The sequence below is a fragment of the Agelaius phoeniceus genome, chromosome 3 (genome assembly GCF_051311805.1).
Source record: "Agelaius phoeniceus isolate bAgePho1 chromosome 3, bAgePho1.hap1, whole genome shotgun sequence".
NCBI classification, from domain to species: Eukaryota; Metazoa; Chordata; class Aves; order Passeriformes; family Icteridae; genus Agelaius; species Agelaius phoeniceus.
The window spans coordinates 107,776,704-107,794,547 of record NC_135267.1 but is presented as its reverse complement, the minus strand read 5'-3'; the positions used below and the strand labels follow the sequence as shown (position 1 = coordinate 107,794,547).

The window sequence follows — 17,844 nt, the reverse complement described above, 5'->3', positions numbered from 1 at the left end:
GTAAAAGGGGCCAAAGGAGGACAATGAGGGAGAGAAAAGAGCTCAACAGAAGCAGCTTCTCTCGGCATAAGATCAAGGCACAAAAAAATGCACAATGCAGAAAAAGGTGGAATGTGAATGTTCCCATGTGGGTTGATGTGTGGAGACACAACTGTTGGGCACTGCAGGAGGAGGGGGAGAGGAGGTGGGTAAGAGGCAGGGCATACGCAAAAAGCCTGGCAGAGGGAGGCTGAGTACACTGAAAGGAAAGACAAAGGCGGAAAATCCTCTGGGGCTATCAGGAAGTAAAAACAAAGAGAAAGGACCAGAACTATTTTCATGGCCTGCTAATAGACTTGAGAGAAAGCATGTGACTTTTCAAGCTTTCAGAACAAACTTATGAAGAACTGTGATTTCTAAAAACTGCTTATGAATATAAAACAAGAAATATGAATTTTGTCCAACTGATTGTCTGACCAGTATCTGAACAGGCACCAGCAGGAGCAGCAATGAGTTCCAACATTAACAGGCAAAACAGGAACATGGACAGAAAGGAGTCATCCACCCCAAGCCCCTTCTTAGCAAGCCCCAAATCACCCTTGCCTTGCATTTCTCTCTATCCTCAAAGGCTGGCTCTGGGCAACTCTTGCATAAGCAGCAACAAAGCTCCAAGAAAGAGTCCAAGACCAAAATTGCACCAGATTTTTTTTCCTGCCATTTCAGAAGGTTTCAGGTTGGTTTTTTTCACTTTTAAAATGTATTTCTGTACTACTGGAACCCTTTTTATAGAGGCAGGTGTAAAAATGCATTTACCACTTTGTTCAGCTCAGTACAGGCCTCATCCATAAAAATGTGAATTTGCAAATGCAGAACTACCCTGAGGGCAGAACAGCAGGTTTTTTTCTTCACAGGATTCTTCCTCACACACACTAGACGTTACTAACAATCTCAGCTAAGGTTTTCAAGGTTGTTTTGGAGGAACACTAGTTTTCCTGCCTTTAACACACTTTCAAAGCCACATCAAGCAAAAGGAAAGTCTCTTGTGTTCTGACAGCATTGCTTACTTTGTCAAGTAAGCAAGGAAAAACTCCATGTTCTTCATAGCTGCAAAGGAGTTAGCACTGTTTCTCCTAAAAATGTTGTCATGGTGGCTTCATGGTTTGACATCTAACAAACAGAGGAAATTGCTTTTTGAATACAAATATTCACTTTAAGCATTAGGAGCAAACTTTCCTGGAATGGACTTTACGGAGTCAGCTTTCTTTACCCACTGCAGTATGTCCTGTAAATAATAAAAAATAAATACCTTACTCAAAGGCTTTGCAATTTCAAGTACCCTATTAAGTTACTTAATTTTGCTATCCATAGCACATGATCTCACAAGCAAAGCTGTTTATTTGCCTTAGGGAAAATACAGATGTGATTGCATCACGAGTGTTTCTGAGTTGACAGGGCTTTTCCCTGGGGCTGTTTAGGAGAGCTGGAAAGAAGAACGGGGAGAAAGCATGGGGAGAAGAGGGAGGAATGGCAGAAAATACAGGTACAGTGGTCTAACCTCCTGGCCTTTACAGAGAGACAAAATAACCACAATAACAACTATTACCTCTCACATTCCTCTGGCAGGGGAAAAGAAAGAAGCACACTTGAGCCCACCTACTTTTAATCGAGTATTTCGTTTTCAACTCTTCATACCTCTCTAGCTCTGCTGTGGACTGTCTTGCATGATTACACTCCCATTTTTGACACATTTGATACAGAGCTGCTGCACCAACTTTGACAAGGTACTCTATGTACATACACAGTGCTGAAAGCTGAATTTGACAGACATTTGTACTTGGAGGGAATATATCCAAAACTGGATTCTAATTCTGAAATGGTTCTGATCATTTAAAGACTGAAGTCTAATACAAAATGCAATATGTATTTGCTGAGAAACGCTATTTAGTGAATACCAGGAAACCTTTCAGAACATGCATCATACTCAAGTTCATATATCAGTGTCCTCTTTCCTTACATGTCTCCACAAATCAGCCTATGCCTAACTTGGATTTGGGACAGCTTGCTTTGGAAAATCAATATAACCTCATAAAAGCCTGAAGCTAAAACCCACTAACATTCATTTCAGCTTATTCCATTGAATATCAAACTATTACTCTCAGCTTTATCTGACAGAAACCTGTCCTTGAGATGCTCAACAAAGCAAGGGTTCAGTTTTGATTCTTGAAGACAGCCAGCCCTCTCCTTCACTGGGGATGAGTGATCTCAGATTCAATTTCACTTCCCAGTCAAGGTGTTTGGTTTCTCAATATTTCATAAATGTCCTGCCTGGAAATGTATATGACTGGAACCTGATCTACAGTAGGACAAAGTATACCCAGAAATCCTGTCAAGTCACAGGGAGAGTCATTCAGGTCAACCCTTGGCTAAGGGAGTTCCCAGAACTTCAATTCTTATCACACCATCAGGATGCTTAGGAGAAAAAAAAAAAAAAAACAAGGCATCATCATTTCCACATTAACCTAATAGCACCTTACAAGAGCATGTTATAAACCTGCATAAAATTCTGTGAAACACATTATGTAGTGTGAGTACTCTGAATTTCCCACCCGACATCTTTTAAACCCTCTCAGCCCATGAAGCATTAACAAGATTACTGTGTCTTCCAAAAGGTAATTTCCCTGTAGGTCTGACAAGAACTTTAATCTCAGTGTCATGAGCATTAATTAATTCTATAAACAAAATACAGGTAAAACATTATTTTAACTTAAAAATTCAATTAAAATATCTCATTATATTCCTAGGCTTTGGCACGCCTAGGAATATACACACACGCCTGTGTTAAATATTCATATTTTTATTCCCAACATATGAGTAGCTCCATCCTTATTAACAGAACTTCTCCATTCTCTTGGAACTGAAGACACCTCGAATTCCTACATTTTAAGAAAAAGATGGGGAACGTGGTCAAGATCTCCATGTACAAGAGATTTTTTTTTGTGGAGAGTATTTTAAAGGCTACCCACTTTCTTAAGAAGTATATTTATGGAGTTTATGTAAAATAATACAGTCAAAAATCTGTTTGCAACAGCACAATAAAGACCTTTCAGTACTCCAGAGCAGCTGTGACCTGGCAAAATGTAATTATTTTTCACATGCTCTTTAGAATTCTCTAGGAATATGTACTGTAATTTCTAACCAGTGCCATAAGCACTGGGCCAGCCTTGGAATTAAGCTGAGAGATAGCTGGATGAGTACCATATACATCTTTTATAAGCATCCCACAGATCTGTGTGAAGGCTTAGCAACATGGCACAGCAACATAACCCTGGAATCTGTTATGTAATACAGCTTGAGAAATACCAAATACACAACATTTTTGAAAAATACTACTATAATCTTACAGGAATCTCAGTTAAAAAAAAAAAAAAAACCAAAAAAAAAAAAAAAAACCAACAGGATAGGTGCAGCATTTCCCAGTCTTAGCATCTTAGCATTTCCACAGCCCACTATTCTGTCCCACATGATGAGACAGGGGCATGCTGTAGCACCAGATGTATCATATGTTCATGTAATTCATGTACATATGTATCCATATGCCTATAATGTGCTAGATGTGCACTTAGATGTATATGCAATACAGTTGATTATTCTGAGCTGGTTAGGGCACAGCTCACTGCCAGGACTATCAATACAGACAACTGCACCTTAACCTGAAGTCAATTTATTATTAGTTTTTGCTCTCCTCAGGGAAAGATTAGAATTGAAGTGGCAGCGAAAAAATCCTTTTCCTTCCTTATAAAGGAAAATCAATCCAGATTTTTTTAATTAGTCGAATAAATACAGCATATATATAACATTTCATATATCTAAGTATCAAGTCAATCAAACAGCATTCAAAAATTCATTAAAATCCTCTTGAGAAGGATGTTTGACACTTTTAAGTTTGTCTGGTTCTTTTTTTTGACAAAAGAGATCAACAGCAATTAAAGTATTCAAACTTTACATAGAAGGTGCACCTATGTGGCAGTTTCTATAGGATTTACAGAAGTTGAGCTCTCTTTGAAATCAGTGGAGCTTGGTCTTGTAGTCGTCTGATACCAGCAAAAAGTGCAACTGGAGGATAACTAGGATGAGCAGAGCCAGTTTTCAGGAGTTTGCCTTCCCCCAGACATTGGCTCTGTGCTGGAGAACAGGCTGGTCAAAGCTCTGCATAAGGTGGCCAAAATCACTTGTGCATGGCTAATGAGAAGAACGGGATGCTCATGAATGCAGCAGCTGTCTTCTGGGAGAGACACCCCGTTTAATAGGAAATTGCAAAAAACCAAAACAATAGAAACATCAGCCTCATCTGCCAAACCTAATGCTACAGGTAAAGGAAACTGGGTTTGATGAAAAAACGCCTGGGGAAGATGTTTTGTACTTTGCCCTTTAACAACCATAAATTTCTGCTTCTGTTTGAAGGGCAGAAACTTTAGGACAAATCCCCAAGGACTGCGGCCTGGCCAGGCCACAGTTCCCCCTCAATCTCAGCCCCATCAGGCACAATAAGGGATGTCCCAGTGAGCGCTGTCCTGGGCGGAGCAGGAACCAGGCAGTTCATATCCATTTGATGATTCCAAAAGGAGTCACCTCGGGAAAACCCTCACATCCTCCAAAGCTGCCGTAGCCTGCAATGCTTTACACGGGAGGTGCCGGGGAGCGAGCGACGGCACTCACAGCCATGTGGCGACTGGGACTGAGAAAACTTATTCATTTATTTGTGTTTTAAAGACAAATAAATTTAAATGTAATTTAAACACAAATAAAGTTAAACACAAATAAATTTAAATTTAATTTTTTTAAATTTTATTTGTGTTTCGTGAAACTCGCGGCCTGTCCTGCTCCTTGGACCCAAAACCAGGGAACCGGTATCACCTGCCCAGCCCGAAGCCGGGCACTGGGAGATGAACTGGGGGATGAAAGGGAGCCACCCCGCTCCCGGCAAGGCCACCAGCGGCACCATCGCTTCTCTGCCACGTCAAGAACAGGCTAAGGAAATAGTTTTAAACCTCTGCCCCCCGGTGCGGCGCTGAGGCGCCACGTCCGCCCCCGACACCCCCTGCGCGGCGGGGCCGTGGCGCCGCCTGCTGCTCCCCCTAGCGGCGGCCCCGCGCCGCGCCCCGCCCCGGCCCCGCCCCCCGTGACGTCCGGCCCCGCCCCCGCGGCTCCGCCGCTGCCGCCGCGACTTGAGGGGCGCGCGCCGAGCTCCGTCCGCGGCCGCCCCGCCACAGCGCAGCGCCCGCTCCGCACCGCGCACTGCGCTCCACTCCCGGCCCCGCCGCCGGCATCGCCCCTCCCCGCGCCGCTCGGCAGGTAAGCGCGGGATAAACCGCTTCTTCTCCTCCGCGAGACTTGCGCGGTTCGGGGGGATGCGGAGAAAGAGGAGGATGTGGAGGGAAGTTTGGGCGCGCTCCCTACACCGCCAGCCGCTTCCCGGCGCCGGAGTGCGGGCACGGCGCTGCGGCGGGGAGAGCCCGCCTGCCCGCCCTCCCTCCCGGCGGGGTGCGCGGGGGGCGCGCAGGAGCGCAGAGGGCTTAGCCCGCACATCTGGAGCGGAGCCGGGGCTTCCCCAGGCTGGGCGTGCGGTGCCTGCGCTGCCCCGGCCCTCGGAGAAGGAGGCAGCGCAAAGCCGCCCTGCCTGCCTGCCTGCCTGCGCGGGGGCAGAGAGCAGCGCGGGGGGACCCGCAGAGCAGCGCCCGCGGCGCTGGGACCCCGGCCGCGCGTTCGAACGCGGATGGTGGGGAATGCTCCTGCGCGTACCCCGCATCTCTCCCACGGCTGGGAAACTTCCCCCTCCCTCCCTCCATCCATCCCCTTCTTGCTGCATCTATTTAAAAGGAAAAAAAAAAAAAAAAAATTCGAGGCGATGCGTTCGCGCCCCTGCGCAGCGCTGTCCCCCGCACTACAAAGTCTGCGGGCGAGAAGATGGGCAACAAAATGGTTGCACAGAAAGAATGCAACAGGCCCAAATTCCCGCCCCGACGCCCCACTTTCTTTGGGAAGAAGAGCTGGCTCATAATCCTCCTGCCGTTCTATAGGTCCTCGCCTAGTTCTAATCAACTTTTCAGCTGTTTTCAGTGTATTAAGTGATTGTGTGCCCTCGTACAGGCACAGCTAATTAATTTATAAACGGCTTGCAAATAAATAATTCACTAGGTACTTTGTTGCACACCTCATCTCTACGTGATTCTGACCTCAAAAATCGTTTCACGACTGCTGGATGTGCCAAAATCTTTTGGTCTTAGCTCTTTTCCTCAAATGCAATTAGGAGCTGCAACTTAGTTGATCAGGCAGAGCCCAAGTATTCCTGCATTTCCCAACGTAGTGGTCCTGCTTCCAGCATCTGCCATAGCTCACAGCAAGCAGGCACAGCTTTCTGATTTTGGGGTTGGTTGGCTGGTTCTTTTTTTGGATTCCTGCTTAGTTTCCAAGCTCATCCCCTTGGTGAATAAAAGCTCAGCTCTTGCACAGACAGCTGCCTTTCTGGCTCAGTCCTGCTCTTTGAGGTCGCCTCAATTTTAATCTCTCAGACCGCAAAGGGGTTTGAGCTCAACCCTGGCACATCCAGGCAAAGTTGCAAGGAGTGTTGCAAACGCGAGGACGAGTGTATGTAATTAACTAATTCATGGAATGCTGTTACCGACGGCTTATTAATTCGGGCTGAAGGCAAGTCGCTTCCCTTCTGCAAGGGATCAGTTCTGGTCAGTTAACAGAGTACAGTGGAGTATTTTCTACACCAGATTCACACCAAAATGCAGAATTACTTTACAGTTCAATCTTATTCCTGCACATTAGCTGAATGCATTTTCTCTTTGCCTCTTTGAAACAAGAAGATTCACATTTTGCATTTCCGTGTACATCTTTTATACAAAGAGGCTGAAAATGTTCAGACTTTAAAAAACAGTTCATTATCCTGACCCTAATTTCCTTGTCTAAAATATACTGCCCAAAAAGATAGAAGGATCACTTATGCTCACCATCTACTGCCTGGGGATATGGCATCTTAATGAACATTTCTTTGAATTAGACTGAAAAACGCATTTGTTAATTCAAGTGTATAAAGAAAATAATTATTTGCTATAAAACAGAAAGATCAGTCTGTGTTTGCCTTGTCGATATATGCCATGCATTAGGTCATACTCAAGAGCTTTCAGTGCCCTTCCCTCCCTCAAAAGAAAACCCACCTTTAAGTTTCCTTTAATTTATTCCAAACCTATACAATACAGCCCTGTTTAAGATAGGGTTTCAGATATTTCATAAACAAAAGGTATACCTGGGTTTACAGAAAGCCAATTATCTTGAAATACACTGGGTTTATTCTAATCCTACTTCATGCTGCTATCAAGCTTTTTTATTTTTCCATCCACATTTAATCACTTCTAAAAGCTGTGTTTTTTCCTGTCTTCTGTGTTCCTCCTGTATACCAGAAACAGTGACAGCCCTTGGAATATATTTAAAATGCTAATTCTCTTCTTTTTTTTTTTTTTTTTGGTACAGTTGTACCATTTTAACTGGAGAACAACCAGATAAATACTGCAAGTAATCAGCATGGGAAATTCTTTAAACTCTATAGAAGAGTGATTTATTTTATTTTTTATAACTCCCTCCTTTGCAAGCTGCCTCTGTTTTTCTCAACGGGAGACTTTGTTGTAATTAAAGCAGAGAAGACTGGACAGCAGCAAAAAACATCTGACTTGTGGCTCTTAAAAGCACAGGTTTTGTAGCATGTACCACCCCCCAGTGGGCAAAAAACTCTGTAGTAAACTCACAGCGAGCTTTGATCTCCAGAAATAAAGTGGATACATTTTACAGGAAGAACGAAATAAAGACGAGTTTCTGGGTTGGGGTTTTTGCTGTTTGTTTTGGTTTGGGTTTTTTCCTCTGTCACCAGTAGCTAAAAGTTGTCTGATATTGTGTAAGTCAATGGTGACTAATCAAAGCAATTGCTGGAGTTTGCAAACTTTGCAGTTGCAGTTATTTGAAGTGGCTTCAGTTGGGAGATGGCCATCTTTTGTCTCCTTGGAGCAGGAAGCATGGATGCTAATGGCTAGTTAGCTCTTAAGTTTTTTCCTTAATCACTTCAAAGCACAAGAGTGCATGCAAGAATTAATATGTGATTGCTTACATTTCTTTTTAAAAGCAGCCAAATACCACTCAGGGCAGGAATCTTGAAAAGTGTTCAGTACATATCTTATGGCATCACTAACTCTCTTTGCCTTTCATGAGCTGTAAGAAGCCAAACATTCTTACAACTTCGTGTTTTTTCTGATTTTTTGAGGAGCAAACTTAGTAATCAGGAGATGAGCAAACAACTGCTTTAAAAAGGAAAGAAACAAAACTACTGAAACTTTATCTAGTGTTCAAGTAATGTTTTTACATGTCAGAGGAATTTTGTGCCAGAAACTCCCTATCAGGTATAATTCTACCTAAACTTGTCAAGAGGGGAAAACCAGATTTTTTTCCCTTGAAACAATGGCAGCATTTGTTCTCTATTCTTTTATTTAATGCCCAGACAAGTTACCTCAGCAGCAGCTCTCAAAAAGAAAACCTAGAAGCCATAATTGGCTAAATTCAAAGAGCACTAAAACACAAACCAAAAATCCTTTGCAAAAGAACTCCCCCTCAAAGTGTTTTCTTAACGTGCAGCAGAGTAGTCAAAACAAGAAAGTGACAAGGAATAGAGTAATAGTCTGGGTCTTTTCAACCCAGCATCTTCAAAACTAGGAAACATTTTAGAAGTAAACTTCAGAAGAGAGGCACTCATAGTTCATTTCCATCCTCTACAGCAAATACAGGTTTGGCTGATCTTGGGTGTGGAGTCAAGCTTTTACTCAGAATTCATTTCTAACTCAGATTTACTTGCATTTGAGGGAAGATCACATAAAAATTTGCATTTTTTAGGACACTTGAGTTAGACTTAATAAGACACCAGCAGTATTATTCCTACTGTACAAGAAGTGGCAGCAAGTTTTCAGCAAGTAAATGAAATCTCCAACAAAAAACAACAGCAAGTTTCACTAACAGGCAGTGCTACAGCCTGACTGAAGGGCTCACTCTCACTTTAACAAACTCCTTTGCATTTTTTACCCCTTGCAAAGACAGCTAGAGGACCTTCTGCTTGCCTAGCACCAAACAAAAGGCTGGGGCACCTTCCTGAAATACGATGATCGTGGAAATTGCAGCTCCTAGACAGGGTGCTTAGAAAGCATTTTGCTGTCACTATCAACTAACCCTGAGTAATACACTTAAAGAAAACAAAGTGTGGACATTGTTTTAAGTCTAGATTAGCACTGTGGAACTTCTTAAAAAAAAAAAAAAGTTGGTGAAGCTGTTTAAGCTGCAGCATGACCTTTGTAAGCACATCTGACTTTATAAGCAGTAGATGGACTTCACAAGTATTTTAAAAAATAAGCACATTTTGTGTTTCTGGTATGCTTCAGATTCTAAACAAATAGAGCTACTTCTGGAATAGGAGTACAGTGGTTAAGCAAATTGGCTTATCAAGAATGTACATTCTAATGGTGGCTTTGAATAATCGTTTTGTCTTTTACAACCTAAAAATACCTAGTAGTTTCCTCTGTTACTTTGATGGTAAGAAAGAAGCCACTGAGCTACCAGAGTTACTGCTGGAGAACACAGAGATTGATTAGAAATTCAAATAAGCATTGTGTGACCTCAAGTGAGGCAGGTCTTGATTTTATTCACATTTTCTATTAACTTGGAAAGAAATATTTGACAATGTTTTTAGGAAAAATCCCAACTTTTCAAATGTACCAAAACTATTTCTTTTGTTAAGCCATTGCCTGCCTACAGTACAGTGAGTGCAGCTGGACTCCATACTTCAGGGTAAATACAATGTTCTTCTAATGTACTTTTTTTTTTTTTAATAGCTCAACTTACGTTGAACATTTTAAAATGAGATTTCCCCCTTGTTGTACCACAGCAGTAAGTCCACGTGCAAGATCCACACATTGCTGATATCTCTAGTAATTCACTAGCTTACACAGTCCCAGGAAAACTCATTTAACCATGTGGTTCAGAAAGTTGAGGAAAACATTCAATTTGGAATAAAGAGCAAAAAGGCTGCTGTTCAATTTTTCCAGTGTTACTTTTGTTACCAAAAAACAAGGACTGATTTTTCGGCATTTAAAAATTATTAGCACAGTTTCTAAAATCTGGTCTGCTCAAAAATAATGGCTTCTTTCAAAACCATGTGTCCATGAAGCCTCCCAATCTGATGCTGCAGAAACCTGGACACAGTGTGTGTACCAGTGGGGGTCACTTTTCATCCTGCCGGATCAGCTATAATGACTTGGTGTCAGGGAATATTTAGAGACAGCTCAAGAAGGGGAAAGTTGGAGCATGGCAGCATGATTCCCTTCTTCTCTGTAGACAGATCACTGGAGCCTTTGATATGCAAAAACATTGTTTTCAGCTATGGCTTGAGATATAAAAGGGAAGTGCAAGATATCAAACAATCAAGACCTGAAGAAAACTATTCTAAGTTTAGAAAAGGGAGTGGGGGGTATAGTCTTAATCCACATTTTTGAAACAGTGTCGTCTTCTCCAAAGAGACCTTTTCTTTTTCTTGCTCTTGTTTTCATGTAATTTTGAGAGAAGGGATAAAAAAAATTCCAGGAACTTAATGAGCTTTAGTGCTTTCATTTTAATCCTACACATTACTGCTATTATAATAGTGGCAATAAATGAAGAGATGACTATCAAATGAAGCACAGAGGAAACAGTTTATGTGCTAGAAAGGTAAAATAAATGAACTTGCTGTGTGCATGTATCTATGTAATGTATGCATACTAGAGCCAACGTTTTGCTTAATACTAACAAGTTTTTTACAACTCAGAGTTTTAAAGAAAATTTATGATTTTAAGTACTTAAAAGTTATTGTAGCCTTCAAAGGCCTATTAAAGGAATTTATATTCCTATTTCACCATACCCTTCCAGAAAATACCTTCTATCACGACTTCACATTAGTTCCTAAGAGACACCATTTTTTTCTACAGCTGTTAAGCTGCTCTTTATTTCAAAGTTTTAGGAATAGGGCCTGGGCTTCTTTCCCCAAACACTTGAGTAATACACAGCAAGAAAACTAGACACTGCAAGAATACAGAGCTTTTTTGTTCCATTTCATAATGATTATATAATTCACCCAAATTACATAAGTTACCACTAAACATGCATTCCCTTCTATTTAAAATGTGGCCACATAGATTGTGTTTTTGCCTTAAATAAAGCATACATAAAATACTTATTTATGCCACCGAGGGGGTCTCTCATTTTGAGTTCTTTTTTTTTTTTTCATTGGGCAACTGCTGAAAACAGGATTCTGAAAACAAAGCTCAGAGGAGGAGCACGAAAGCAGCAGCAGGAGAGGAGAGTCTTTTCCACTCCCTCACTGGGTACTCACACCATCTCTCAAATGGGGGGCTTTGGGGTTTTTTTTTAATGGTTAACGTTTTTCTATGAAAAAGAGCAGCAGAATTTGTATCTATTTAAATATATCACTGCATATTCTGTGTTGCTGTAAGGAATATGACTGGTCTGTTTCATAACAGACCTGCTACAAATTGCAAAAGACATTTATAAAACACGGAGTGTTTTGTGTTTAGGTCAAGTATTTTACAGAGGAGCAGAAGATGCTCTAGTTTTGCTCCCAGGAAGGCAACTAAGCAAGCATTACTCAGCACACTGTTCCTGCCAAGTACTTTGGTTCCAAGGATTGTGCTTGGTCCCTTGGACAAATGTGATGTCACAAAAGGGAAAAGCAAGTACACATTAAGGATTTGTTTCATTTCAGATTTAACCACTTTTCTTTCAGACATGCTGCCCACAGACTTGCTGGGGACTTGGTATCTCACTGGGTATTTTATGCAGTAGTGATATGAAGTAGCCCAAGTTTAAATGCTTTTTAAGAAATAATTAGTCTTCTGTAAGAAATACAAAGGAAAGAAATAATATTTTGCTTCTTTTTATAAAATTTACAGACTAAACCCACCTATGTATTGCCAAAAATCAGACACAGATGCCTGGCTAGTCCCTAGCTCAGAATCAACTTGCTGCAAGTGGGAAATACATTCATACAATGCTTTCCCTTTCACACAGTAGCTAGTGAAGAGCAATTAGCTCCTTTTACACTTAAAACCAAGGAGATCATCTATTTACCAGGAACACAAAAGCAACCATTTTGTTCTCCTCTAAGGAGGTAACACTAGCATTTGACAGCAGATGAAAAACTTAGTTTACAAATATTTTATTACTCTCTGCCTTTATTTTTCTATTGAAATAAGGGAAAATACCAGTTCCAGCAAAACTGCAGTAACATGAAACTACACAGCAAAACATTTTTTGAAAGAGCTCTGTGGATTTTGCTGAAATACCAATGCCTTGGGGAAACAAGGTGTGCTACTCATGTACAGGGGATGCAACCCTTAAAACTAGTATGCACCAGCTGTTATTAATTCCAATTTTTTTTGTTTTTACTTTTGCAGGACATTAGGAGTTCGAGGAAAGCTTTCAAAGGGGAGTTTTCTGGGAAGGAAATCATATTTTTGTGGGGGTTTTTTATAATGAAGAAAACCATCTGAATTGCCTGATGTTTCTGTGGTAAAGTAACTTGCATTCTTGCAGCACAGGAGGAATTCTTTCCTGCATTACAAATTTGGAAGAAGCATTAAAAAGTGAGAGTTGGAAAACGTTTCTCTGAAAGAGGTGTGGATGTATCAGGATGTAGCTACTGTACAAAGGTCATCCTTGGATAATTCTGGATAGGAAAAAGCATCCCTTTTCCTGACCTCCTGATGAGGCTGCAGTCCTTCGAGCCTCAGCATAATGAATGGTTTCTATCACGCGGCACTGCAGTTCCCTCCTCTGACTACTACGCTGCACAGAAGAGTTTGTAAGAGTTACAAAGAAAAGTAATTCCTGCTGAAGGCATTAAAGCAAACAAAAAAGGCTCTTCATTCACAGACTTTACATGAGGACTAAAATAGAAGGAAGCTGAAGCTTTTCTACACTGGGGCCTGGTGTGCTTATGTACCATGATAAATCTTGGTTGGAATGCTCATTGAGTATCGTGCCAGGAGCCAGGAAACACACACCACCACCACCACCAAGGAGCATCTGAGTAAACACCATCAAGAGAAAACTGCTTCATGGAGTAAACCATAACAGTGACTGGGCAGAAAGACATCCCTTTACTGGATATCCTCAAGCACAAAATTTACTCATACCTTTAAATACGGTAGGATCAATATAAATTTATTTTCCTTTTCATGCCTCTGAGAATAAAGTTCAATTAATATATGAACCCATAAGAGAAAAGGTCATGACACTGCTTAATGCATAGGTCATCTTGCAGGAGTTCTCACAACCCTAATTACAATGGTAATTTAATTATGTTGTCTTAAAAGCTATAAAAATGCTAATTACCTGAGCTCAGTGTACAACCACACTACCAATGCAAAGTATAATCTCAGTCTCAAGAGTTAATTTCTACTATGCTGGTAATAAGATGAGAAAATGTGGTTAAACCTGCCAAATAGACTCTTATGAGTGTGCTACTTAGTAAGACGACTTTTGAGAATGACAAATATTTAAACATGAAATTAAGCATGTAATGAAATATTTCATCCAGTGAACTAGAAAGCCATAGCTCTACCAGCTACCTGCCAGTTGTAACATTCACCTTTCTGAAGCTTGAAAACCAAGCAAAATAGTCTGCAGTGTTTGTAAGTTACATACTGTGAAGCTGAGCACCGGGGAAGACTTGGGAAAATGTCTTCACTGGCCCACACTCTTTTATCTGCATTTTATGCTTTGCTTTTAGGGCTTTTTTGAACTTCTGAAATAGCTACCACTAGACTTGTGGGTTTGGTAAGGGTTTTATAGTTCACTTAAGGGCTCCTGAGGAAGTTAGCTGGCTTAGGAATTACTTCTTATCTTTCAGATATAGGATGATTTACTTGAACTCTGGTGTGACTTCTGTTCTGTTCTTATCTGGTATCTGTGAACAAAGATTGTCGGTATACATGAAATGGGAAGGAATCCTTAGAAAGAGTCTTGTTGCTTAAGCAAAATAATTCACAGATCAGGCATACTTGATTATATTATTTTCAATCACTATGCAGAATAACCTATTTAGTTAATTGAATGAGTACAAGTAGTAGAATTATTGATGTAAGGAAAGGAGAGGAAAATGCACCTACGCACTTGAATTTTGGTTTAATGTGTGTTTCAGATGTCTTCTGTAATGTTGAAGTTGTTTTTTTTATTGCGGTTTCTTCACTGATGATCTGGATAATTTTGTTTGTTTGGTTTTTTTAGATTGTTGAAGATCAGAACTGTATAGAAATCTCATCATTCCTGACCATGATTAGTGTTACCTGGAGCATCTTCCTAGTTTGGACTAAAATAGGGCTGTTACTTGACATGGCACCTTATTCTGTTAGTGCCAAATCGTGCCCTTCAGTGTGTCGCTGTGATATGGGTTTCATATATTGTAATGATCGCGATTTGACGTCTATTCCTACAGGAATCCCAGAGGATGCAACCACCCTCTTCCTTCAGAACAATCAAATAAATAATGCTGGGATTCCTTCAGAACTGAAGAACTTGCTTAGGGTGGAAAGAATATATTTATACCGCAACAGCCTAGATGAATTCCCCACTAACCTCCCTAAGTACATTAAGGAACTGCATTTGCAGGAGAACAATATAAGGACCATTACTTATGATTCACTTTCAAAAATTCCTTATCTGGAAGAACTGCATTTGGATGATAATTCTGTTTCTGCCGTTAGCATCGAGGATGGAGCTTTCCGGGACAACATCTATCTCAGACTTCTTTTTCTCTCTCGAAATCACCTTAGCACCATTCCCTGGGGTTTGCCTAAAACCATAGAAGAGCTACGCTTGGATGATAATCGCATTTCCACAATTTCTGAGCTGTCCCTTCAAGACCTTACAAATCTAAAACGCCTTGTTTTAGATGGAAATCTTCTAAATAATCATGGATTAGGAGACAAAGTCTTCATTAATCTAGTCAATCTTACAGAATTGTCATTGGTCCGCAATTCACTCACAGCTGCGCCGGTGAATTTGCCGGGAACAAACCTAAGAAAGCTTTATCTCCAAGAAAACCACATCAACCGTGTGCCACCCAATGCTTTCTCTTACTTACGGCAATTGTACCGACTAGATATGTCCAATAACAATCTCAGCAATTTACCTCAGGGTGTCTTTGATGACCTGGACAACATCACTCAACTTTTTCTCCGCAACAACCCTTGGCACTGCGGGTGCAAAATGAAATGGGTACGTGACTGGTTACAGTCACTGCCTTTAAAAGTGAACGTACGAGGACTGATGTGTCAGGCACCAGAAAAAGTACGCGGGATGGCTATCAAAGACCTCAGCGCAGACCTGTTTGACTGTAAGGACGATAGCGTGATAAGCACCATCCAAATCACTACTGCAGTACCAAACACATTATACCCAGCCCAGGGACACTGGCCTATTTCTGTGACCAAACAACCAGACATCAAGACTCCCAACCTAAACAAAAACTACAGAACCACGGCGAGCCCGGTACGCAAAATCATTACAATATTTGTGAAATCCGTAAGCACGGAGACTATCCACATCTCCTGGAAAGTTGCACTACCGATGACTGCTTTGAGACTGAGCTGGCTCAAGATGGGTCACAGCCCTGCCTTTGGATCTATAACTGAAACTATAGTTACAGGCGACAGAAATGACTATTTGCTCACGGCTCTCGAACCGGAGTCACCGTACCGTGTGTGCATGGTTCCCATGGAAACCAGCAACATCTATCTCTCCGACGAAACACCCGAATGCATCGAGACCGAGACGGCGCCTCTGAAGATGTACAACCCTACCACCACCCTCAACCGGGAGCAGGAGAAAGAACCTTACAAAAACTCCAGCTTGCCCTTGGCCGCCATCATCGGCGGCGTGGTGGCGCTGGTGGCCATAGGGCTCCTGGCCCTGGTCTGCTGGTACGTGCACAGAAACGGGTCCCTCTTCTCCCGGAACTGCACCTACAGCAAGGGACGCCGGAGAAAAGACGACTATGCCGAAGCGGGAACCAAGAAGGATAACTCCATCTTGGAAATCAGGGAGACTTCTTTCCAGATGATACCAATTACCAGTGACCAAGTGTCCAAGGAGGAGTTTGTAATACACACCATTTTCCCACCTAATGGCATGAATCTGTACAAGAACAGCCACAGTGAAAGCAGTAGTAACAGGAGCTACAGAGACAGTGGTATTCCAGATTCAGATCATTCACACTCATGATACTGAGGGACGTGAAAGACTGGTTTGGGTTTTGTTGGGTTTTTTGGGTTTGTTTTGTTTTTTAAAGAAAACAAGAAAAGACTGACTTAACAGTTGCTGTTCTACTGCAAAACACTGGATTAAAAGACTGACAAAGCAATGTACTGTACATTTGCCATATAATTTATATTTAAGAACTTTTTATTAAAAGTTTCAAATTTCAGGCTACTGCTGCGATTAATGTAGTGGGGATACCTGACCACAATTCTATATTTTAGTATTTTTTAGTAATTTGTACTGTATTTTCCTTGCTAATATTGAAGTTACAGACCATTTAACTTTTGTGTTCTACTGAGTAAGATGACTTGTTGACTGTGAAAGTGAATTTTCTTGCCGTGTTGAGCAGTCAGAACATTCATCTGAGATCCTTGTAAGTGTAAGCACAGGTCATTTTTCACTTTGGTATCAATAAAATAATGTTGAACCTGGCAAGTCAGGAAGATCAAAAATGGCTACAAAAAACTCACAGAACTTCCAGTGTTGGGTCTATTAAATCTGTAAACCACAACAATATTCAATAAACAAAAATGTGTGTAGTAATGGGCAATATCAGCTGTCTGGATATATCCATTCAACAGTGGTGAAATCCAATTTAAATGAGAATAAGCAAATTGCTGATATGCATGATACTGAAGCTTTTGACAAGTGTTAAAAAAAAACCCGTAATCCCTAGAGGAAAGCATAATCAAATTCCAAACAAATAATTAAAAAAAAAAAGGTAGGCTCTACAAACCAAGGGGGTAGACACAGTTCAGGAATAGTTTTTTTGGTTATCAGAATCAGTGGTCTGTATATTACAGACAAAATGGATGCTCACTGGCATTTGGGAGGCAAGGGCAGGCAACACTTCGAAACTGCTTTGAAAAGAAAAAGGGCTGAAAGTGCAGTTTCACAAGAAAGGGGAGCAGGACAAAACCCAAGTCAATAAATGCAAGGTCTCAAAAAACTGTGGTCCCAAAGGTGAGCAGACAAATGGAAAATGCAGCTATTCTGAAGCATATACGAGTCTGTGTTCAGTATAATGCTGTTACAGTCAGGAATACTGCCCATTACTGTCACAGTTATCCAGAAATTCCTTGGTAAATCTGTAAGGTAACATGTTTCTTTCTGCCTTCCTGCTGAACTATGAGCTATTATGTTTAAACCCCAAGCCACTCTTTGTTGCAATAATCATTCTGTTTCTTCAACTAAAAACCAAAGTGCTTTGTACGCCCTTTGGCCAGTCTTGTGTGTGCCTTGATCCAACACTACATGTATCAAGCTTTTAAAAACTAAGAAAAAAGGAAATAATAAAATACCCACCTTTTCATACATAACTTAACTATGAAAAATACTGGTCTTATTCATGAATGAAGTTGAAAAACTACTTCAGAATTATGCTGCACCTCTGCAGTGCTCTGATAAGAAACCCACTTGGAAGCTACTACTTCTCAGGTCATGAGCTTCTGTGTTCAG

General features: G+C 41.1%; 2 protein-coding genes across 5 annotated transcripts in view; one reads left to right on the top strand and one right to left on the bottom strand.

Moving 5' to 3' along the window:
• Positions 1–17,844, bottom strand: part of MACROD2 (mono-ADP ribosylhydrolase 2) — an 851,553-nt gene that overhangs the window by 734,286 nt on the left and 99,423 nt on the right. The gene's annotated exons all lie outside the window — the stretch shown is intronic.
• On the top strand, positions 5,173–17,705 carry FLRT3 (fibronectin leucine rich transmembrane protein 3). The gene is made up of 3 exons (XM_054629912.2): positions 5,173–5,331; positions 12,522–13,273; positions 14,356–17,705. The coding sequence occupies exon 3, from the start codon at positions 14,401–14,403 to the stop codon at positions 16,348–16,350; it is 1,950 nt and encodes a 649-aa protein (XP_054485887.1). The 5' UTR covers positions 5,173–5,331; positions 12,522–13,273; positions 14,356–14,400; the 3' UTR covers positions 16,351–17,705.